The sequence below is a fragment of the Pelodiscus sinensis genome, chromosome 1, assembly GCF_049634645.1.
Source record: "Pelodiscus sinensis isolate JC-2024 chromosome 1, ASM4963464v1, whole genome shotgun sequence".
NCBI lineage: Eukaryota > Metazoa > Chordata > Testudines > Trionychidae > Pelodiscus > Pelodiscus sinensis.
This window is the reverse complement of record NC_134711.1, coordinates 126,603,096-126,627,507: the sequence shown is the minus strand read 5'-3', so window position 1 is coordinate 126,627,507 and position 24,412 is coordinate 126,603,096. Positions and strand designations below refer to the sequence as shown.

At 46.4% G+C, this 24,412-nt stretch overlaps 1 protein-coding gene across 3 annotated transcripts in view; it reads left to right on the top strand.

Annotated features, from left to right (window-relative positions):
• The window catches only part of CRACR2A (calcium release activated channel regulator 2A), a 122,776-nt gene extending 118,334 nt beyond the window's left edge, over positions 1-4,442 (top strand). For 2 of the 3 annotated variants that reach the window (XM_075900589.1, XM_075900586.1), the window contains 2 exons: positions 1,340-1,416; positions 2,439-4,442. In XM_075900589.1, coding sequence (XP_075756704.1) covers positions 1,340-1,416; positions 2,439-2,529 — 168 coding nt within the window. In that variant the 3' untranslated portion in view covers positions 2,530-4,442. The remainder of the gene's footprint in view (positions 1-1,339; positions 1,417-2,438) is intronic. The other variant, XM_075900595.1, reaches the window with a different exon arrangement.
• Positions 4,443-24,412: the final 19,970 nt, after the last annotated feature.

Genomic DNA, 24,412 nt, shown 5'->3' with positions numbered 1-24,412 from the left:
AGTCATGGAGGCTTGGTCCATGGAGTGCTATTAGCCAGGGGGTAGGAATGGTGTCCCTGCCCTCTGTTTTGGAAGGCTGGAGATGGATGGCAAGAGACAAATGGCTTGGTCACTGTCTTCGGTCCATCCCCTCCAGGGTATCTAGTGTTGGCCGCTGTTGACAGACAGGCTACTGGGCTAGATGGACCTTTGGTCTGACCCAGTATGGCCGTTCTAAGCTCAGGGCTCAGGGTCAGGGGTCTCACTGGACCACCTTGATTTTCATGCACACCTGCTCCTGGGTGGCCAGGCTGGCAGCTATCCTGCCCTAGACGTCCACTTTCCTGTATCTAGTGCGGAGGTCATGGATGAAGTCCACGATGTCCGTACTAGACCAGGCGGGCGCCCGCCTCTTGCAGCCCCGGGCAGGCTCCCGGGAGCTGCCAGTCTGGTCCCGGGAAGAAGCGGAGGGCTGGGTGGCAGTGGGTGGCTGGCTCGTGCCGTGCCAGGTGCAGGGTCTGCTGGCTGGGTACAGGCGGGCCTGCACCTGGCACGGGCATCGTAGCCAGACCGTGCCCCTTTAAGGGCTCCGGGGCCAAGAGGGGGGCAGAAGAGTTTCCCTGGTGGTGCCCAGAGTGGCCACCAGGGCAAGCTGGGAAGGGCTAGCCTCCCACTAGTTTGAATTAAGTGGCTACACAGCCCTTAATTCGAACTAGTTAATTCGAACCAGGCATTAGTCCTCGTGGAATGAGGTTTACCTAGTTCAAATTAAGTTTGAACTAGCGGTTTGCATGTGTAGCGCCTATCAAAGTTAATTCGAACTAATGTCTGTTAGTTCAAATTAACTTTGTAGTGTAGACATACCCTAAGACTCTCCGAGAGTGAGTATGGGGATTTATGGTGGTATATAAAAGGCGATTGCACCACTAACTGACTTCACACATAGTGCTGAGTAGTGACATCATCGTCCCCACTCTCTGGTTAAGCTGGCATTACACAGGGACACTTACTGTGGCAAACACAAATGAACACAAATGAAAATTGTTTTCAATAAAATTCATAAATGCTTAAATATTCATTTTTTTAAATCATAAAATGTTATTGTAATGGAATTTTCTCACTGAACTCTTATTTTCACTTCATGGTACCCCAGGGTTCTACGGAACACCATTTGGGAAACACTGGTCTAAGGTTTACCCAAGGCCATAAGTTGCCATTTCCCCCCCATAATCAGAGAGAACCAAATGAACTATTTGTGTTTCTTTTCCCCTTGCATCTCCCAATGTTTCCACTGTGCCTTGTAAAGCTCGACTACCATGTTATGCAAAATTGACTGAAATGGTCTTTCTCTTTGATCTAGGAATACAGTTTAATTTTTTATGAATGCAGTGCCTGTTCTGGTCATAATACCCGAGAGCCGGTTCTCCACTTAGCTAGGTAAGGAGAACAGCCTGTGGTTTTGTAAAAAACAGACTCTTGTATGGGTAAAAATCAAACTAGCTGAAATGAAGTCTGCAAAGTACACAATGAGGAGAAAGTTCAATATCAAAAGATTTGTAAGGGAATTTAATTGATCCCTATCACTGATAAATGAATGGATTCTATTTGTTCGTTCTATTTGTCTATTTCTATATTCCTACTTGTCTCTGAGAGGAACCAACCATCCTCTGTCTGAATAATTTCTTTTAACTTTTTAGTTGTAATCAATAGTGCTGGTCCTGCAAGAAGCTCCAGGTGAACAGATTTGTGTGCCCATCTGAAGCACTGTTGATGCCAGTGAGCTTTGCATTGGCAAGAGTCTGTCTATGCAGAGTCAATTGCAAAATAAGGGCTTTTGAGTGGTGGAACGTGAGTGGAGGTGCAGCAGTACGCAGTGATGGCTCCCAGAGGCAGACTCTGGGGTGCTAGGGGAATGCACACAGTCATGGACATTGCTATCCTCTTTAACAGGGAGCTGCAGAGTGCGCTCCCCCTCCTTCTCCCCACCCCGTGTCAGTTCAGTTCCGCTACCTGACTGAAAGACTGAGGAGGAGAGTTTCTAAAGCACCTACAGGATTCAGGTGCACAAATCCCAGTGGAATTCAATGGGACGTGTGCTCCTAAATCCTAAAGGCATTTTTGAAAATCTCCTTCAGATAGTGCAGAAACCTAATGAATGGCAGATATTGGAGACTGCATTTCCTGGCAATGCAGCTTGCTGCTTTGAGTCTCAAAAATATTTATAAGTTGATCAGCTACACCTGCTGTTTTCCAAATAAAGGAGCAAAGTCGATTTTGCAATACAACAGCCTTGATGTTTGTTTTATAAAAAATGTACTCACTTATTAATTCGCAAAATTCTGTCAGTCTCCCAGCTATCAGTGCAGATTAACTATGCCTGACTGTGATGGTGTGGGGTTTGTTTCTTGGAGGTATTATTGCCTTTTTCTGAGAGTAATTTCTTTTTGTTTCCTTCCTAGGATTTTAAAAGAACAAGAAGACAAGGTGAAAGAAAAGACTGTTCAGCTGCAGCAAGACTCAAAGAAAAAGTCTTGTTGTGCCAGATTGTAGAAGATTAGGGCACATTTAGACAATGATCATATATCATGTACCACACTACAGTGCATCATCAGATCTGCCTTATGTTCAAAATATTTCTTATGCTGCGCAGTGAATGTAGCAAGAGAAAACATCAAAGAACTTCATGCACACTCACTTTTCTCTCTTTGCTAAAATGAAGGCCTTAGTTAGGATTACTTAGATTGTAAAGGCTTCAAGACACCTTTTGTTATGTGTTTCTATGTCAGCACCATGGGGTCCTGATCCATGACTATGTGATTAAACGCTACCACAATACCAAGAAGAAATTTACAGTACTTAGAACAGGAAGTTAATTTTGATAGGGCCTGAGCATAAGCACCCTTGCTTTGAGTAGTCTGGTTGACTTCATTGGGGTTGTTCATATAAATTTAGAGTTTACTGGATTAGATCCCTATTCTTTTAGCCTCAAACCTTGGTTCCATGTTGACTTTCATTAGTTGTGTCTGTTTTTTGAGGAGTTTTAAATTATGATTATTTAAATTTTAAACATAAGCAATTCAATGTAAGATACTCTGTTAAGGTTTTGAATGTGCATTTACTAGAATGTAGGGGAAAAAAGATTCTCAGAGTAAGCCTTAACTGACGCACACTACAAATCGACATTATGATTCTTACTAATTACACTGTTTGCACATGGAGCCTCATTGCGGAGGGCATAACTCATGCTGCAGTGCCTTTACATGACTCGTTGTGGGGCTATTCAAACCATTACGGGTTTTACACAGCCAGCCATGTTCTTAGATGGAAGATGACTGTTGTATCAGACTTATCTCTGACACAACTCCTACTTTTTTCACAAGGCTCCACCACAGAAGATTTGGCATAAGATGGCCAAAATGTTTGAAGCTGTCTGCCTGATGTTAAACCCATATTTGGGGAGAGTTTCAAAAAGTATCTCATGGCGTTAGGAGCACAGATCTCACTGAAATTCAAGGAGACTTATGTTCCTAAATTCTTGAGGTGCTTTTTAAAAAAACTCCTCATTTCCCCCTAAACAAATGCCTTGATTTAAAAAAGCGCTGAGCAGCCAGCCAAGTCCTTTTGAGTTCAATCAGAGCTGCTGGGGTTACAACACTTAAAAAAATCACATCCTTTATGTAGGTGCCTAACTTTAGGGACCAGTCTTAAAATCTTGTCCTAGAACAACACGCTGAATTCATTTTTTCCTTTGGCCACCCTGGCAGAATATGAATTAAGTGAGCAATTTTGGAGCAAGAATCTGAATAATTCCTGATGGTATTCTTCTGCGCTGGACACAGTGGTGTGGCTGTGCCTTCAATAATTGTTCTAAGTGCAGGTGAGCTGGCGCAGAAGAAACAGAACCTGTCTCAGTCTATTTTGTCAACAGAACAAAAATGAGGATTGTTTGCTATAAAAAAGGAAGATGATTTATACATTGTATTTTCAATCCATTTTCTAACTTTCTGAAGTTTTTTAAAACTTGAATGACACAAATTTAAAACAAATGTAATTAAAAACACAAGACTGGGCTTTTATAAAAGACCAGAAAAGCTAAACACTAGTTGTATATGTAACTATTTTATTTTATTTTTTGAATAAAACCTTTAAAGTAAGTCTGTGTGCTGTTGGGACATCTGTTTCTTGGTGATATTCATTTAGATGCCAATCGCTGTAGAACAGGAGTTTGCACATTTTTCCTTAGAGCAACTCCCCTTCTCCATATTGTGAACCCACTTTGATATCTTCTCAAATAGCTGAGCTTTAGCTAGGACCTCTCCTTCCATCAAGCTAGGAGCTAATTCCTATTTAGCACTCAGGATGGGAGAGATGGTCCAGAACCGTCTAACGCTTGCAAACCATTCCCATTCCAGTGGGTTATGACAACCACGCTGAGGACCCCCACAGCACTATTTTACAATAGAAATACAGTGAAGAAGAGCAGCACAATGTTCCAAACGAGGGCAGGCTATTCCCTTGGCTTCTTTATGTATAGAACCATGTTCTGGAGTGACATCTTTATGTATAGAATCATGTTCTGGAGGTCAGGTATTGTTGGGAGGGACACACTACGGTTCCACTGGGTTCTGAAGGTTATTCCTACTGTTAACGACAGCCATCAGTGTCCAGCCCTAGAAAAAAGGAAAGCTGCTTTTTATCCCAGTTTCAAGCTGGGGTAAGTGTCTCCAGTTCAACAAGAGGTTTTGCCTTTCAACTACAGTGGAGACAAATCTCCAGTGCAGCAACACCTCTGGCACAAGAACATTCTGCTCTCCCCTGGTTCAGGATTCCATATTTTGGCACTCAAATGTCAGAAATTAGCAGTCTCTGGGCAACCAAACCAATTCAGCTAAGATGTAGAACACGGGTGGGCAAATATCAGCCAAAGGCTAGATCAGGTATTCCAAGATTAGTGCCTGGTGGGCCCCTACCACTATATTTATCTGCACAGGCCCAGGTATCAGTGATAGCAGCTCCCATTGGCTGCAGATCACTATTGCCAGCCAATAGGAGCTGGGAAAAAATGATATCTGGGTCTATGTCACTTCCCACAGCTACCATTTGCTGGGAACGGTGATCTGTGGCCAATGGGAGCTGCAATCATTGGTACCTTGTACCTATGGAGTACCAGGATTGATGGGGTGTCATCAGTGGTCAATTTAGCAGGTCCTTACTAGACATGCTAAATCAAATCCTGAGAGATATTTTTTCTGGCGCATCGATCTTGGGGTAAGTAAAGACAAGCCCTTTAGCCAGTTTCTGTTAGCCTCAGCAGGGTGGTTTCCCTTTGTGTATCTCCAGAATCAGGCCCCTAACTTCTGATTTCCTGAAGAGCAGAGTTGTCCTGAAGGACCACAGATGGGGGCGGGGGTTGATCTCTGAGGCATCCTGCTGCTATTCCTCTCTAATGCTTTAAAGGCCAGTACAGTGTTCTGATACTGGAGCAGGAAACAGATACAAATTTAGTTGGTGAGCAGAACATAAAAGTTATGAGTCCACCTTGCTGGGGGTAATAAATATAGCATGTGCCATGAATAAATTGCTGATTCAGAGTTCTTGATTTCAGACCTCTGCAACACTGGAGAACACTTTTGTCACTGGATTGTCACTATTTCTTTTCCTTCTTCACTCAGACTACTATTAGTCATTGTGATAGATTCATCCCTGGTGTAACTGCTGATTTTAATGGCATTTCTCCAATAATGCATATACTTGTGTTCCTTGGTTCTGAATGATTCTGGATCATAAAGAGACGCCTCCCCGAAGAAGTTCTTGTTACATGCAGTGAGTCTGATTTTGAGCTCAATTCCACTGGCATAAATCCCGATTTACACAAATGCACAGTAAGCAAGACCCAGCTCAACTTGTATCACTCACCAGTGATGCTGTGGTAAACTGACAGGAGATGGCATGATTGACAGACTAAATGATACTGAGAGTGCGTGATTTCAATCTACATTAAAGCACTTGATATTGATTGATCCTCTTCATTTACAATATACATTATTGAGAACATTTTAACTGCAGTGACAATAATTATGTGAGTGGTGTTTTTAATGTGCCCAGTCCTATGTCAGGAAAATCTTACTCCATCGGAGATCATTAATGAAGAGTTCCACTTCACTGTCAGCACAAGTGGGAACTTGCTTTATAAAGCAGTTATGCACAAATACAACTGATTAGCAGCACCTTCCTAAACTCATCTCACACAAAATAGAGAGATGGGCTTTTGATCTTTAAAATGTCTAAACTTAGTATTTGCAGTTCTGAAAACTTTAAAAGCTAGTAATTCAGCCCAGCTAAAGAAAACATCATACGCTCTGTTAATTTGAAAGAGGTAAAAACTAATTCCCCACCTGATCCTGTTAAGGATGAATGGATTTCAATCATTTTTTTTGTTCCAAGAGAGAATTTCTCCAGGTTAAATGTAAGGGGCATTGTGAACAGCAGTAGCCCCATTCAGACTACATCTACACTACGAGTTTTCTCAGTAAAAAATATGCTAATGAGGTTTAACAGGTAGTTCGAACTAGGGCTTTATTTCAAATGCCCGTTTCACTGCCGCGTATAGACGCGGGCAGTTAGTTTGGGCTTGTAAATTTAAAAAATGGCACCCGGCCAGGAAGATGCAAATCAAGCGTGGGATATTTAAATCCTGGGCTTGATTTGCTATTCCAAATACCTACATTTGCAGCCCTAGTTCTAATTAGGCTACAAGTGTAGATATACCCAAAGAGGTCTGAAAAAACTTCTTCTGAAAGAGAGCGCCCACACTGCAAAAGTGCATCAAAAAAGCAATCTGCTTTTTTGAAAGAGACTGTCCAGACTGAATAGACTCTGTCTCGCATGTAAGCTTGATTGCTATGAATGGAATGGCCATCAGAACATCTGTGCTTTTTCCCCTTTCCTCTTCTTCCGAAAGAACTCCCTCTTCCCCATCCACACACGCCTTTTTCCAAAAGAGCTCTTTCACAAAAAGGCTTCTTCCTCATAGAATGAGGATTACCAATGCCAGAAGAAAACGTTCTGTTCTTTCAATTTTCTTGTGGAAGAACGCAATTGCAGTGTGGACGTTCCTCAAGTTTTGTTGGAAAAACGGACATGTTTCTGACAAAACTCTGTAGTGTAGACATACCTTCAGGCTGCGTCTACACTGCAGGCTTCTTGTGCAAGAACTGTTTTGCGCAAGTGTTCCTTCTGCAAAAGGTCTTCCACAAAAGCACGTCCACACTGCCATGTGCTTTTGCGCAAGAGATGTGCTTTTGCACAAGCATGTCCATGGCAGTGTGGACACTCTCTTGTGCAAGAAAGCTCTGATGTTCATTTTAGCCATAGGGCTTTCTTGCTCAAGAAATTCATGTTGCCTGTCTACCCTGCCTTCATGTGGAAGAGCTCTTGCGCAAGAGGGCTTATTCCTCTTGGGGAAAGAAATAATTCTTCTGGAAGAAGCCCTGTTTTCCAACGCTGTACTGTAAATTTTACTTGTGCAAGAACGCACATGCAGTGTAGACGCTCTGCTAGTTTTTCTGCAAGCACAGCTGTTCTTGCGCAAAAAGCCTGCAGTGTAGATGTAGCCTCAGTGGTTGGGATCAGGGAAACTTGGACCATCTCACTCTTCAAGATCCTGACCCAGGGGCAGGGACTCCAAAATTGGTGGGGAGAGAGGGAAGCCAGGGAACATACCCCCAAATGGGTATGAAAAGACCCTACAAAGAAATAATACAGATACTGTGACAGGGTGTGACGGCGCGTTGGGGGTCCCCCGTCTCCTGCACCCCGAAATGGCACAAACAGACTGCACCAGCCAGTGGAATTGAGGGTGGTTTATTGCTCCTCCAGCACAGCGCAGCACAGATGTAATCTGGTTACAGGAACTGGGGCTAAGAGGCCTTAGTGCCCCCCCTTGAGATAGGGGAGTCCCAGACCCCTCCCCAGCTCCTTATTCCCTGCCTTCCCGATAGGAACTAACTAACCCTCTTCCAGCCCTGCCCCCCAGCCAGGGCAGCATCCACCTTCCTTTGTTCCTCTCCATGGGGGGTGTCTGGCCACTGGTTCAACAAGTTTGGTATTACCTTGGCCTAGTGAGGTTATCCCTGCTGGGTCTTGCTCCAGACAGCAGGGGTCACCACAGCCCAGCAAGTACCCCCACTACGTCACAGTTCTCCCCCCTCCGAGAGCGAACTGAGCAGGGTCACTCCGCTCGTGACCTAGGGAAGTTCGGGTCCTCTGCACGGGAACCCGCCCTGGGGACATGGGTGCTCCCCTTGACTCGGGCCGGCCGTGGCGAGGACCCACATGAGTTGGCTTCCCTCTGTCCACTCGCCACCCCACTCCAGGGCGACTGGCACAGGCCTGTCCTCGGGGGTCACACCCACCCTTCCACTGGCCTTGATCTCTGGCCAGGGTCTCTCGGGCCGGGGCCATGAGCCCAGCGAGCCTTCTCTGGACAGCCAGGGCGGCTTCCATTCCCGATGCTCCATCCAGGGAGGACTTCCCCTCCCATAACTCTCTCAGCAAACCCAGAGGGTCCTCTATCTGGGGTAGAGACCCCGAAGCCGCTTTCCTACTGTCTTGGGCCTTCCCGCCCCTCTGGCAGGAGTCACAGGACCGGCAGTACTGCTGCACGGCTGTAAAGATTCCCAGCCAATAGAAGTGCTGGAGCAGCCTCAGCCGGGTGCTCCGGATCCCCCGGTGACCCCCAACGGGGACATCGTGGGCCAAATACAGCAGCTTGAGGCGATACTTTCGGGGGACGACCAGCTGCCGCTGGACCCTCCATGCCCTTGCCTTCCTGGGGGGAAGCCATTCACGGAACAGGAGTCCACGCTCCCGCAGGAATCTCTCCTGGCCACCTCTCCCCCGGGGCTGAGCTGCACGGGGGCCAGCCTGGTCCCTCAGCCTCTGCAAGGAGGGGTCTGCCTGCACCTCAGCCTGGAATTCAGCTGCTGAGGCAGGGATCGGGACCTGTTCCCCACCTCTGCCTAGGTCCGGAGTCCCAGCCTGGCTGGACCCCGTGTCCACTGGGATGGGACCCTGAGGCTGCTGCCAGGAGTCCTTCCCTGGACCCATGTTGTCAGCCCCCCGCTGGCTCTGGCTCCGGGTAGTGACTAGAGCCCACTGGGATTCATGGGGCCATTCCTCTAGGTCATTCCCCATCAGCACCTCGGTGGGCAAGTGCGGGTGCACCCCCACTTCCTTGAGGCCTTCCTTCGCCCCCCATTTCAGGTGCACCCTGGCTACAGGCACCTTAAACGGGGACCCGTCTATGCCCTTCAGGGTCAGCTACGTGTGGGGTAGTATCCGCTCTGGGGCCACTATGTCGGATCGGGCCAGAGTCACCTCCGCCCCCGTGTCCCAGAAGCCCGTCACCTTCCTACCATCCACCTCCAGGGGTATGAGGCACTCGCTCCGCAGGGGCCGTCCTGCCCCCACCCGGTACACGGAGAAATCCGCCTCCCGAGGGTCAGACCTCCCAGGGGAGGTGCACTGAGCATCCTTCCCCTCTCTCTGAGCTGAGGTTTGCCTGCCAGCCCCTGCCTCTGGGGCAGCCTGCCCTTCCTCCCGCCCCAGCCAGTTAACCCTGGAAAGTCCCCGGTCCTGGGACCTGGTGCACTGAGCCCTCTTGTGGCCTTTTTGCCCACAGCGCTGGCAAGTTAGGCTTTGGGCTGTCTCTGTCCAGGGCCTGGCTGGTTCTCTGGGGTATCGATGACTGGTCCTGGTCCCTGGGGCTCGCCTTGGAGGTGTCTCTCTCCGTTGCTCAGCCAAGATCCGGTCTCTGCGCGGTTCCCTCTCTCTCCGGGACTCCGGTTCACACCCGGACCGGCTCTCCGTGAACTCATCCGCAAGTCTCCCAGCCTCCTGGGGGTTCTCTGGTCTCCGGTCCTTGAGCCACAGCCTCAGTTTGGGTGGGCACGCTTCATAGAACTGCTCCATCATGACCAGCTTGAGCAGCCCCTCTGCGGTCTGGGCTCCGACTCCAGACACCCACTTGCGGCAGTATTGCGCCAGGCGGGAGGCCAGATCCACATAGGTCTCCCGTGGCCCTTTCTGTACCCCCCGGAACTTCTTCCTGTATATGTCGGGGGTCAGCCCGAACTTGTGCAGCAGGGCCTCCTTGACTCGGTTGTAATCCCCTGGCTGTAGGTCCTCCAGCTGACTGAGCACTCCGGCCGCCTCCTGGCTCAGTGCGGGGATGAGCTCCTGCAGCCAGTCAGCTGGGGGAACCCGTTGCAGTCCACAGGCCCTCTCAAAGGCACTGAGGAACCCGTCTATGTCACCCATGTCCTTCAATTGGGCCACCACGGGCCTCTCCAAGCATCTGGCAGTCCTGGGACCCTGGGGCCCATCCACTCTTGGTGCAGCCGAGGCCCCGCAGGTTCTCCGTTCTGCCATGGCCAGCTCATGCTGTCGCTGCCTCTCTCGATCTTGGCGTTCCTTCTCTCGGTCCTGTACTTCCAATTCCTTCATCCGCAGCTGGATCTCCAGCTGCCGCAGCTCCGCTGGGCTGGCCCCTGCCCTAGATGGGCTACGGTTTGCAGGCCTCCCGGGAGACGCTGTCTCATCTCTCCATTGGGTTCCAGCGCTCCTCCCCCTCTCTGAGCCTGACACACTCTCAGGGGGGGTCTGGCTGCTTCCCCTGGGGACAAGATCCTGGCCCTGTGGCTGGTCATTATCTTCCAGCTGGGTAATCAGCTGGGCCTTGGTTGCTTTCCGCACAGGCAAGCCCCTCTCTCTGCACAGCCCCACCAGCTCTGCCTTCAAGAGTCGGGCGTAGGCCATCTGCCCGCTGGTCCCCTTGGAGCAGACTCACCAGTCTAGTGCTGCAGCGCCCCACGATTCCAGGGAACCGCTTCGCTCTGCCTCAAGCATGCCTGGCTCCAGGGCTCTTGCTTCTACAGCGCCTTGTCGCTTGCCGCTGGGAGCTTCATCCACGGGGTGCAGTGGATCCCACTTCTGACACCAGTGTGACGGCGCGTTGGGGGTTCCCCGTCTCCTGCACCCCGAAATGGCACAAACAGACTGCACCAGCCAGTGGAATTGAGGGTGGTTTATTGCTCCTCCAGCACAGCACAGCGCAGCACAGATGTAATCTGGTTACAGGAACTGGGGCTAAGAGGCCTCAGTGCCCCCCCTTGAGATAGGGGAGTCCCAGCCCCCTCCCCAGCTCCTTATTCCCTGCCTTCCCGATAGGAACTAACTAACCCTCTTCCAGCCCTGCCCCCCAGCCAGGGCAGCATTCCACCTTCCTTTGTTCCTCTCCATGGGGTGTGTCTGGCCACTGGTTCAACAAGTTTGGTATTACCTTGGCCTAGTGAGGTTTTCCCTGCTGGGTCTTGCTCCAGACAGCAGGGGTCACCACAGCCCAGCAAGTACCCCCACTACGTCACACAGGGTGTTTGCCCTGCACTGGCCCTTTAAGGGCAAACCCCAGCCTGGAGCAGGGCCTGGGAGTCTAGCCGCAGCTGAGGCTGCATTAGTTGATTAGGGCCCAGCTGGGAGCTATATAAGAGGATGGGCTGCTGCTTCTAGAGAAAGCAGCGAGAGCCTGGCTGCTGGGGGAATAAGAGGTTCCCTGGAGCTAGGGCAGGGCTCGGGAGGCAAGGCAGGGCTAGGGGAGCTCTGGCCAAGCAAACCCCCAGACTGCAGGGCCTGCAGAATAGCCTGCTGAAGGAATAACAGCCCCCGGAAGGGGGGCTCAGAGACTGACATGGGCACTGCCGGAGGGCAGTGTCCTGAAGAGAATGCCGCAGCCTGGAGGAAAGAGGGGAAACACCACCTGAGGGGAAGGAACCCAGCCAGCAGAAGGAGCTAATAATTCCTTGGACAGATGGCAGGGGGGTGCTATGGTGGTGAGTGAACCCCCTCACAGATACAGAGAGTTATTTCCTTTGTGCTCAGGCCGTGGTGGTAGAGATTGTAAGAGGACACCAGAAGAGTTAAAGAATATCTAGAGCAGAAACAGATATTACAGACAGATGTCATTGTATTTAGGGAAGTCTCTGACCTATTTCTCTGACATGCAATGATGTATCACCTTGCCCTTGTTTTTACTGTTTCTTGCTTCTCCATTCTCTTTAAGCTTTGGTGTGTTTCTCAGTATTTTCAGAGCATGATTTTCTATTGTTACTAGAATTGTCCTCGTCCTCTTTGTAAATCCTCTCATGCCTAGTCCTTGCTTTGTTTTCCTTCCTTCAAGCAATAGTAAAGGAACACGCACCAACTTTTAAAATACCCTCCAACGGTCAAGGGAAAGTGCGCAAAGGTGGCATAAAGTTCATCTTTGCCTTACCTGATCCTGGAATGGCACGTGGGAGCTTGCATGGTGCTCCCAGTTACATCCCTTGCTAGTGCTCTGAGGGAGCAAAACAGCTGTAGGGCACCGCCAGGAATATCCCAGGTAACAGGCTGAACACACAGCGCTGTGCCGCGTGACTGCGATATGTTCGCACTCTGGTTCAGCAGTGCTTTCCCCTCACTTTGTCCAGGTCTAAAACACTGTGCTGGATAAGGTGCCTGGCAGCAGAGACATGGGCCTTTGGTCTCAAAACTGTTGTTAACCTGCAGTTGCCGTAGCAACCCAGTATCACACCCACACGCTTGGGAACGGCAATCATGCCAGTGCTCAGCTCTTTGACACATGGCATAAATCACTAAAATATCTCTTCTGTGACAGGGCTTCCTCTGGTATTACTTGAACAAAGACATTGCCTTGCACTCAGCCAGCTCTCAGATGGCACAGAGAGAGAGTTTGCTGGGCTGGAACCGAGCTGGCCTGCCAGCTCGCATATTATGAGCATTTCTATTTATAACTGCACATTAGAGCCACTTTGCATAATGGTGAAGGGCAGCCCTTTAATGATGAACCCCCTCCTTTTGGTAAGCACAAGTGGCAGGGATGGTGGTCTTGGATAGGAGGGGCTGAGTATTCAGACAGGCCTACTCCATACAGTTACACCAGGGCGTGACAGGATGCTCTGAGTTCTAAATAAGAAACCTAGCCCTCACTGAACTACATGGGCTTTCTCCATTGACTTCAATGGGGTCAGGATTTCCACCCAGCCCTGCCACTGATTAAGTGTGTGAGACGTTGGGAAGTCATCTGAACTCACTGTAGCTCAGTATCAAATGGGGTTTTTTTTTTCCCTCTTGGAGGGGGATCCTTTATTTTAATCAGTGACCTGGAAGAAAACAAAATCATTGCTGATAAAGACTGCAGCTGACACAAGGGAATGGTAAATAATAGAGGATAGGACACTCCTTTTGCCCAAGGCCCCAGCCTTTCCAGAGTCTCTCCCTCTCCCATTCTCACACACACTTTGCCCAGGAGTGTGGCAATTTTGTGCCCCCTTTTCCCTTCCTGGCTGAATGTCATTCATCTAGAAACAAAGAACACAGGCCATGTTTACTTGATGGGGAACTCTCTCTTGGGCAGTGGTTATTCTGAAAAAGGGTGGGAGGTCATGATGGATAATCAGCTGAATAGGAACATGCAGGGTGACACTGTGATCAAAAGGTGAATGTAATCCCTGGAGACTCGTCTAGACTACGCTGAAGTTTCGAAAGAGGATATGCAAATTCTGCAGGAATTTGCATATCTTCCGATCTCACTTTTGAAACCAGAGCTTTCAAACACGGCAACCTCCCCCTCCCCCATTTCGAAACGCATCTCTTCCTTAAAAAATTTGCATATGTGGAATTTGCATATCCTCTTTCAAAACTTCAGCATAGTCTAGACATAGCCTATGTGCATAAACAGGGGAATCTTGAGCACAAGTATTACATTCCCTCAGTATTTGTCATAAGTGCCACAGGTACTGGGACACTAGGCCCAGGCCTTGTATCCACAATTCAAGAAGGATGTTGGAGAGAGACGAGCGGCAAGAAAAACTAAGAATTGGGAAGTATGATTTATAGTGACAGACTCAAAGTAAAAGAAAAGTAACCAAAGAGAATGAATTTTATATTCCCGCATATGAGCACTTATGATGGAAGGGCCTGTGAGCTCCTCTAATAAAACACCAGAAATAATGCCATGTCACATATCTGCCCAGTCACAGGTAACCAACACAGAAAATGGCAGTTGTTTTTTACGTCTTAGTGGCTCAGGTAGACTTACTGTCTATGTGCAGCCAAACCCATATGCCTGTCTAAAGATGCATTGACGATACTTGTAGAAGAGCTCTGTGTGAGCTCGAAAGCATTTCTCTCTCTCAAATGGATGTCCAGTAAAAGATATTAGCACTCCAACATTTTTGCCCTAAAACTTGTGCTGGGATAGTCTCCGAAGCTTTTCTGTCATGTTAATAATCTTCTTTTCCTGATTTGTAGAGGACATGTACTGCCTAAAAATCTTCATTTTGCCACTCAAAACCCAGCGTCATGTTGTTGGCCCAGAGGCGTATCAATGCCACAGAGCGCTACTTCAACTTTGCTTAACACAAGCTTTGCTTCTCTGTACACATCCGTTCCATTTTATTACAAAAATTGAGTTGTTTCCTCTAATTGAGATGCTGTGGTGGTGGTGTGATAACAGCAATTATGGGATAATCAGCTGAATATGGAAGTAAACAGCGGTTTGGTTTAATCAGGCTTCATTAGCTAATCACTGATTTGTCATGCCAATAAATGTGAAAAATGTGCTACTGTTTGATGCTAAAATATTTTTGCTTGCTGATCAGTATGACAAATAATGGCTAATCCTAAATGAATTGTGTGCTTTTTTCTGGATAGACATTTCATAGTTCTGCAACAAAATGATGAGTCAAGTATAGTTGGTCAGTGGAGAGGGTAATCCAGAAGGTCTGCTTTTGAGTTCATGTGGGTTCTGCACTGGACTTACTCATTATTCCCCAGGTATAAGTGAAACAGGAACTTGGGCTAGAGATAAAAGTACAGTAGTGAATTGCCAAGATGTACTCTCTGGTTTAACTGAAAATGGGTATTAACTTCAGCCTTGATTTTAATTAATGTTGTGTTCTGGAAATGTTAGACTGGTAATTCCACACAGACTCATCGAGCTGTGACCCAAAATGAGGTATTTTCTGAGAATTAAAGATTTCATTGGGAGAAGATTGTAGTCATCTCATAATTACATCTGTAGGTATCGCTACATAGCTGATCCACTACATCATTCTTTCTTCTTCACGTACTTCATGCCACTTCTCATTCCAGCGTGCAGTCTTTCTGGAAAAATAGGTAAAAATCAGACAAAGAGGACATGGAAGAAGAGCAAGGGAAGATGGATGGTTAATATGCAGGAGGGGTTGTGCACAAGAGCTCTTGTGCACAAAAAGACGTGTGTGGAGGGAAAACGGAATTCTTGCAGAAGAAACGCTTATCAGAAAAAGCGCAGCTGCTCTGATGGCCATTCTGTTAATAGCAATCAAAGCTTTCTTGAGCAAGAGCATCAATGGCAGTGAGGATGCTCTCTTGTGCACAAGTGCATGGCAGTGTGGATATGCTCTTGCGCAAGAACTTTTTTGGAAGATCTCTTCCGCATCATTGAAGGGATCCATCCTGTTCCTTAATGCCTATTATCCCATCCATCTTATAGCATTCCACCCATCTTTAATGTTGTCTACTAAACTTTTAAAACAATACATGCAGGAGGAAAAATAATAACGTATTTCTTGTTCAAAGGGTCTAATATAGTATAACAATATGGATTACATCTTACATATTAAAAGAGAAAACCCAACTTCTGTATACCTATAGTTATTGTATAAAATATACAAATTAGTAAACTACAAACACTTGTACAAAACCTGCACCAACTTATAAACAACACATTTCATAGTCCAGACATATTGATTACTTAAACTTTCTTCTATTAAACCAACACTACACTGGTTTTTTAAGTTAAGTCCACACCATAAATTGCATAGCTTATTTTGAAATTTCGAAATAAATCGCTATTCCGAAACATCCCTTAACCCTCATGGAATGAGAGTTACAGGGATGCTGGAATGGCACGCCCATTATTTCAAAATCTATTTTGAGTGATTTACCTTGTCTATAAACATTTGAACAGGAAACAGATTTTTTTTTTAAAAAAACAGCTAGCACATTTTCTTTGTTGATAGACAGTTTTTTATTTTAAACACTATCAACAAAGAAAACCAGGTGTGTATGTATTCTTTATGGGAAGAGGGTGAGGGTTGTGGAGGGACAGGTAGGGTAGGCCAGGCCAAACCCCCATAGGGGAGGTCCTGGGGAGAGTCAGTGGGCTCCTTATATTTGGACACTAGCTGGTGAGCCTGGCGGATGGCAGCTGTCCGGGGCTGCTGAAATGCCCTCTACTTGCCATCAGCACCTGTCCTGCACCCCGGCAAGAGGGCGTCCCTTTTCCTCTCCATCAGGTTCTGGAGGGTGCAACATGCAGCCACCACCTCCGGGATGTTGTGTTCGCCCATCTCCAGCCATGTGAGGAGGCAACGGAACCTCCATTTCAGTTGGCTGAAGGCTCATTCCACTTGGATGCGAGCCTGGCTAAGATGCATGTTGAAGAGCTCCTTGCCCACATCCAGGTGGCCGGTGTAGGGCTTCATGAGCCACGGCATCAGGGGGTAGGCCGTGTCAGCCACTATGCACACCGGTATCTGCATGTCCCTGAGTGCGAGGTGCCGCTGAGGGAAAAATGTTCCTGCCTGCAACCTGGAGTTGTGGAATATGCGAGCATCATGTGCCCGCCCCGACCACACGACACACATGTCCATAAAATGTCCCCGGTAGTAGACTAGGGTCTGCAGCACCATGGAATAGTAGCCCTTCCGGTTTATAAATTGGGCTGCTCGATGGGGCGGTGCGCGGATTGCCATGTGTGTCCCATCTAGGGTTCCTCCACAGTTCGGGAATCCAAAGGTGGTAAACCTGGCAGTGATGTTGTCCAGGTCCCCGAGACGGACGAGACTCTTCAGCAGCTCTGCATTGATGGCCCTCACCACCTGCAGCACGAGACGAACAGACAGACAGAAACCAGGGAGTTGGACCTAAGCTCTTGGGAGGAGAACCCTCAACCCACCCTTCTCTTTGTCAGGACATCTCTCTCCCCCCACATCAGTGCAGGGGTGGCCAAGGAGCGGCCTCCATGTGCTACTCCATTCCTCACTTCCTCTTGCCCTTGCCTGACAGTCCTCCTTTCTCAGTGCCCCCACTCAGCAGGGCCTGTCCCCCGACAGTGACTTATCTCCATCAAAAAACAGGACTATGTAGCACTTTAAAGATTAGCAAGATGGTTTATTAGATGATGAGCTTTCGTGGGCCAGACCCGCTTCCTCAGATCAAATAGTGGAAGAAAATTGTCACAACCATATATACCAAAGGATACAATGAGGAGTAACGGTAGTTCGAATTAGGAGCTTTAATTCGAACTACCTAGCCCCTGCTGCGTGTAGCCGTGGGCAGGGAGTTCGAACCACCAGGCATTTAAAAATGGTGGCGCCCCAGGAACATGCAAATAAAGTCCAGGATATTTTAATCCCGGGCTTCACTTGCAAGTTCGAATGACTACATCAAACTAGAGTGGCAGTATAGACATACCCTCAGTGTTCCCAAGTGGGGAAGGTTTGACTATTAAAGGTGCTGAGGGAAATGTATTTAGTTTTAGGAGTTTTCAGAGTGGGGACATGAAACATTATTTTATACTCTTAAGAGGAACCCCAAAATGTTGAACTAAACCTTTATTGTTGCTAACAATAGCTGGCAGTAGAGATGCAGATATAGAAAATCAGCAGTTTGCATCCAGCAGCACATTTCCATTATAGAAGAAAACAAGGTAGCAAAATTAAGACCAGATTGATGGCATAAGGTAGGTGGAAGGTCAGTGACTTATGAAAGATAATATAGCAGTGGAGAACTGCCAAAAAGTCAAAAAGATTAGTTTTCAGAGTTTCCAACATATACGTTCTTTAAAAGGTGTAAAGTATGATGATAGTATATTCAATAGTGAGTTATTTTAGTTGTTAGATCACCATTGAAATATATGTTCACCCTTATTTCTGACCATGAGAGAAACATCCAGTGAAAGAATAGAGAATAATAGTTTCCTGATTATGTGATAAGGACTGATTCACCTCTCAATTACATTATGTTTACACCCATATCACTGCACTAGGCCTTGTTTTCGTTTACATTTACATTAAAGCCAATTTATATTGTCAAAGGTGCATTGGTGTAAATGCGAATCAGGCCCTACTCAGGGGTGGGCAATAATTTTTGATGGGGGGCCACTCCAATATTTTGAAAAGTAGTCGAGGGCTGCATGCTTCCGTGATATTAATGGAGGAAGTGAGGGGTCTGGGATGGAGATTGGTTGCAGAAGGGAGCCCAGGATAAGGGATTTGGGTGCAGGAGGGGGTGCTGGATCTGGGCAGGAGTTTGGTGATGGAGACAGTTGTGACCTGGGGCACTGGACTGGGGTTCAGGGGTCTGGGTTGTGACCTTGGGCAGGGAATTGGGGTGCAGGGTCTGGAAGGGGGCTCTGAGTTCAGAAGAGGGACAGAGGGTTTGGCTTATGTGGGGTAGAGGGGAAGGAGTGGGGGTGGGACAGAAATTTGGGAGGAGGGGGGTTGGAGTGCCAGAGACAGACTCTGGACAGGTGACTTACCTGGGTGACTCCCAACCAGCAACCCAGGACATTTCTCAATCAGCTTCTCTGACTGCCTTACCTCTGCACAGGCTGCAGGGATAATGTGCATTGGTGAATAAGAACCCGAGGAAAGGAGGGGGAGTGGTGCTTCACGCTGCCTGTTCTTCAAATAGGCTGTTCTCATTGGCCAGAAATCGGCCAATGGGAATGTGCTTGGAGTGGGATCATTCGTGAAGCATCACTTTCCCCCTCCTCTGGCTCACAGGTGAGGAAGAGAAATGGCTGCGGCAGCCACTTTTCTGAGTGGTGTTGGCAGGGGAGGGTGTGGCATGGGGGGGCAAGCAGGGAGTATTCCTGAGGCTCCCTGCTGCATCTGTGGCTGGATCTGGAGGCGTGGCAGGCTGGATCTGGCCCTTGGAGGGTATTTTGCCCAGGCCATCCCTACTGATTTTATCTTAGTTGAAAGATTAGTGTTAGACCTGTACTACTGGTGAACTGCAATCCAAGACATTTTCAGTATGAATGTATAAACTTTATTCTTTCATAATCTGCAATAACTGTGAAATCATTAAATGTACTCAGTGAAAAATGTCAGCTTTGGCACAATAAACCTTTAAAAATGATGTTATTGTGGAGCTGCTGGTCATGACTCTTTCGTTTTAGATGGAACTGAGCTTTACAGTTAGTTAGGGATTTGATATCTTTATGTTTGGAAAATATAATGTTGTCTTCCCCAATCTAACACTGAGTGCAGAATTAATATTTTGAATATTCACGAGTAAATCTAGAGTAATAAATTGAAGAGTGAAAATTAATTTTGAAAGAGAGAGTGTATTCTGTGATGGATCTTTTTTGTACTGAGCCATCTTTACATATGACTACCATTGTGAAGCTATATGATTAAAGATGATAATTTGTATCATTGTTGTTACCAACTGCTATACAATTGCAACAAATTTTGTACAAAATACGTTATCTGCTGAAGATATTTATCCTGTTTATATGCATGTATCTTTGTACATAATATTTTGAATATTGGCTATGTACTTGTGTCTTTAACCTGTGTTGTATTGTTGGCCAACACCCCCAAGACAGAATATGCATTAGAGCTAGATATCTTGATGTACTTCTTAGTGTATACAACTCATATCTCAGCTGGCATGTGACCCGGATTCATCACTGAATTTGGTCCGTTGGTTGGATCATTTGTTTCTCTGGTCTGGTCCAGGTGCTCAGGACAGGAAGGACGATCCATCTCCTCCAGCCAATTGTTGATGGCCTATCGTTTCTCACAAAAGGTCATTGAAGAAACTCATCCCACTCAGTAGGTCGTCCTGTGGATGCCTCAGACAGCAAGGAGCCAATGACCAGCCCCTATAATTCAGCAAGCCGTGTAAGGACATCTGATATGCTCATATGACCCTGGATTGCATGTTGGGATAGTAACTTGCCATTTATCAGGTCTGCGGGCTTTGTTTAGGACAGTAAATTTCCTAATATGTGGCAAAGGATATAACATGAAATATCTCCATGCTGCCTCCTTCCAAGTCTGATTCTCTGGACTGTGTATTTACAACTAAAAGGAGCATCTTGAACTATGAACTAAGGCCCTTCTGGTCTTTTAGGATGGATGTTGGCTTGTAAAGTCTCACTAATAACTCCCATCATTGCTACAAATCTGATACAAGAACTTTACGATCATTTTGTATATCTATGATCCATTAGCCATTTATAAGGCTTCTTTTATTAAAAATCATAAGTTGCTAAAGACTAACTGACAGCATGAGATTTGGGTAAGAGCTGAGTTTCATATTGATCTGGGGACATGTGTCTGATCCTTTGGGACTAGAAAGAACCTCACCTATGATGAAATATAGGTTTTCAGTAACATATCACTGGTTTGGGTTGCCTGGATTGGAGCCAAAGGTTGGAATGCATACGGGGGACTGTGTTTGGCTTCTGGTTAACTAGTGTGGTGCTACAAAAGCTCTTTTGTTGCTTGTTTGGTGAATTTAATTATACAGTACCCAACCACTCAGGGGATTGTCTGCCCTATTTCTTGCAGTCTGCCCTGAGAGTGGCATTATCACCAAGACCTGGTCACCATTATAATTACAATTACATAATGCAAAATTTTCAAACTTTCCCTATAGTGAGAGCTCATGGAAATCTTGAGTACAAGCTCAATCCCAAGTGAAGCCTTTTCACGCCCGATTAAAAGGCCAATATGGCATTAAAAAGGCTTTAGAAATGAAAACCAGAGGCTATCATAACAGACAGATCCCCACGGCTGCCTAAGTTGCAACAGGGGCATCCCCAGTTGCCGGTGCCGCCCAGGTTTGTGATGATGCGGTGGTGATTTAAATCCACTCTGATACCCTCCTCCCACTGTTGGCTACAAGATTTGTGCTGTGTCTCTTAGAGGTGTGAGATTCTTTGTGTCACTCTCTGTGTAGGTTGCCTTTGTAGAAATTGTGTTGTAATGAATATGCTATTAATGATTATTCTGTCTAATTGTAATGATCATGGCGGTATTAGTCCTGGCCTCAAGTTCAGAATGAGTTGAGCTGCTCTCTCTCCACGCTCGTTTTATCAGTGTTAGCAAGATGGGATGAACTGCTGTTCAAATACTCCGATCTGTTTGCTTTCTTTTCCACTCCTCCTATTTCTTGTGCCTTATTTTCCTATGTAGGCAACAGCATAGAATAAGAAAAATCTTACTCTTAGCTGTTCAGAATATTTTGCACTTAGTGATCTATGCACAGTTTCGGGAGGCAAGGCCCCTGGATCCTACTCTCTGATCCATTGTAAACATCCTTATACAGGTTAGTTGGGGCATAGCTCTGACTCCAACAGGAATTCTTGGAGCTTATTATCCTGCTGTAAGTGCCTCACATCTTGCAAGGACAGTTGCCTGGTTTCTTTGTCTCAGATTCTATTTTATTCTGTATGGGTTCTTATCACCTTCATTACCCGGATTCTGAGCATATTCCAGAAGTGCATTAACTGACATGAGTAACATATGTCAGGGTGATTTGTTCTTTCTCTCATCCACTTGTCAGAAGAACTGCATGTGCAGGGAGGTGTTTTGGTTTGGCATGGTTTTTATTTTTGTCAATACATGCGATTATATCACTGAATTTAAGATCAGAAGGGGACCTCCAGTTCTTCTAGAATGATAGAACTGGAAGGGACCTCGAGCGATCAAGTCCAGTCCAATTCCCTAGTCCTCACGGCAGGACCAAGCATGGTCTATATCATCTCTGATAGATGTCTGTCTAACTCGCTCTTAAATGTCTTCAGTGATGGGGATTCCACAGCCTCCCTAGGCAATTTATTCCAGTGTTTAACCATCCTGACAGGATGTTTTTCCTAATGTCCAAGTTAAACCTCCCTTGCTGCACTTTGTTCTCCTTAGTGTCTGATAATAAGACAAGGAGCAATGGGGTTAATTTCCCCCCCTCCTCCCTGTGACACCCTTTTAGATACCCTGCAAGGGGTTTTCAGGTATGTCTACACTGCAGAGTTTTTTAGGAAAAATGGCTGTTTTCCTAAAAAACTTCATTTGCATCCACACTGCAATCGTGTTCTTTTGAGGGGAAAAAAAATCGAAAGAACAGAGGGTTTTTTCTGACATATGTAAACCTCTTTCTACGGGGAAGAAGCTTTTTTTCCAAAAGAGTTCTTTTGGAAAAAGGCATGTGGGTACAGAGAAGAGGGAGTTCTTTTGAAAGAAGAGGAAAAAGCACAAGTACCCTGGTCGCTGCTCCATCCATAGTAATCACAGCTTACATGCGAGAGCGCATCTATTAAGTGTGGATGCTATCTTTCGAAAAAGCAGATTGCTTTTTCGATGCGCTTTGGCAGTGTGGATGCTCTCTTTCGGAAGGTTTTTTTTTTTTAAGATCTCTTCCAGAAAAGCTTCTTCTGAAAGAAGCTTGCATTCTAGACATAGCCTCAGTCTGCTCTTTTCCAAACTAGTCTGACTTCTTCAATATACAGGCCACCAACACCACTCAGCATCCACACAGTAAACCCAACAACTAAAATGAGACCCAAGTAAATGAGACTCACAGGAGACTAAACTATTACATGCCCCAAGCCAAGAGTAGGAGGGACTGTGGTGCACCCCTGCATTGGCAGGGAAATGAAGTGGGATGCACCCAAATAATCCTTGCAAGTGACCTGCACCTACATGCCACAGAAGAAGTAAAAAAGAAGTAAAAAAAAAAAAAAAAAATCTCCAGGTCACTGCCAGTCTGACCTGGTGAAAATTATTTCCTAATCCTACATATTGGTTTGGCCCTGAGCATGGAAACTAGAACCATCCAGCTGAGCCCCTGAGAGAGCGAGAAGGAGGATGCTCAGTGTTACATCAGAGCTTCTGGTTCACCCTGCCCAGTGTCCCATCTCCAGTCGTGCCCATTCATGATGCTTCATTGGAAGGAAAATGTTTAAAACGTCCTCCCAGAATACACTTGGGGGGGAAATCCCTCTGTGACATCTGCCAGTGGCTGTCTGAAGGCTGAGCTTTAGGAACCTATGATATAAAACAAGAGAGTCCTGGGGATGTTGAGCCCCACCCCACCCCATCACAAACTATCCCATTATAGAACTGCACTCATAAGTTTGTTCCATCTGTCTCTTAATTTGCCGCCACAACTCCTTAAGTTGCCCCCACAATGGCTATTGGAAAGTTGTTCCAGAACCTTCCCCTTCTGTGGGGTAGAAATCTTCTTCTAATTTCCAGCCTGCATTTGTTCGTGGTCATTGTACATCCATTTCTTTTTGTGCCAAGATTGTCCTTTGATTTAAATAACTCTTTACCCTCCTTGTTATTTAGCTTCCTAATGCATTTGTAGAGATTAGTCCTATCCCCTCTCTGCCGCCTTTTTGCTATACTGAAGAACACAAGCTCTCCCAGGCTGAGAGCCCTTCCAAACCCCCAGTTAGCCTCATGGCTTTTCTTGTCACCTGTTCCACTTTCAATTAATCTTTCTTGAATGAAGATGACCATAACCGTGCACGGAATTCCAAATGAGGTCTTACTAGTACCTGGTACAATGACTTAATTCTCCTCTAGTTCTATTGGAAAGTCCGTGCGTAAAAAATCCAAGGGTCACATCTGCTTTTTCACAGCCACATCACATTGATGCTGCACAATCATCCTTGATGGACTCACGCACTCAGGTCTCTCTGCTCCTCTGTCACTTCTAACTTATGCGGCCCTGAGCAGAGATTCCTGTGATTAGGTCCTGAGAAGTGTATGACTTTGTACCATTGAATTTTCATCCCATTTCTCTCTCTCTAGTCATCAAGATCATCTGCATCCTCCGGGACAATATTCCAATCCTTCTCTGTACTAATTATGCTTCCCAACTTTATATCATGAGCAAATTTCATTAGCATTCTTCTACTTTTTGTGGCACATATAGACTCTGCTATTCTCTGGATCAGATCTAGTGACAAACCTGTCAATTCTTTTGAGTATGGAGTCCCTGATTACCTGACCTGTCTCTTCCTATTGTTGATATAAATCTGTTTTTATGTGCTTTCTTGCAGTCCCATCCTCATTTTTCCCTTAGGCTCCGCTCCCTGGTTATCTCCATCTTTTCCTCCTCTCTACTGTAGAGACTGGCTTCCCTTCTCTTCTTCCTTGCCACTCCATCCTCTGTCCATTTCTCCTTCTCATTCCCCATTACAATAAAGGTGTTACTCAATTCAATTTTACTACCACTGGCTGATCTCTTCCTCTGCCTTGTCCTTATGAAAGAATGTGACCAGATCACCCTGCTCTTCGGGCAGTGC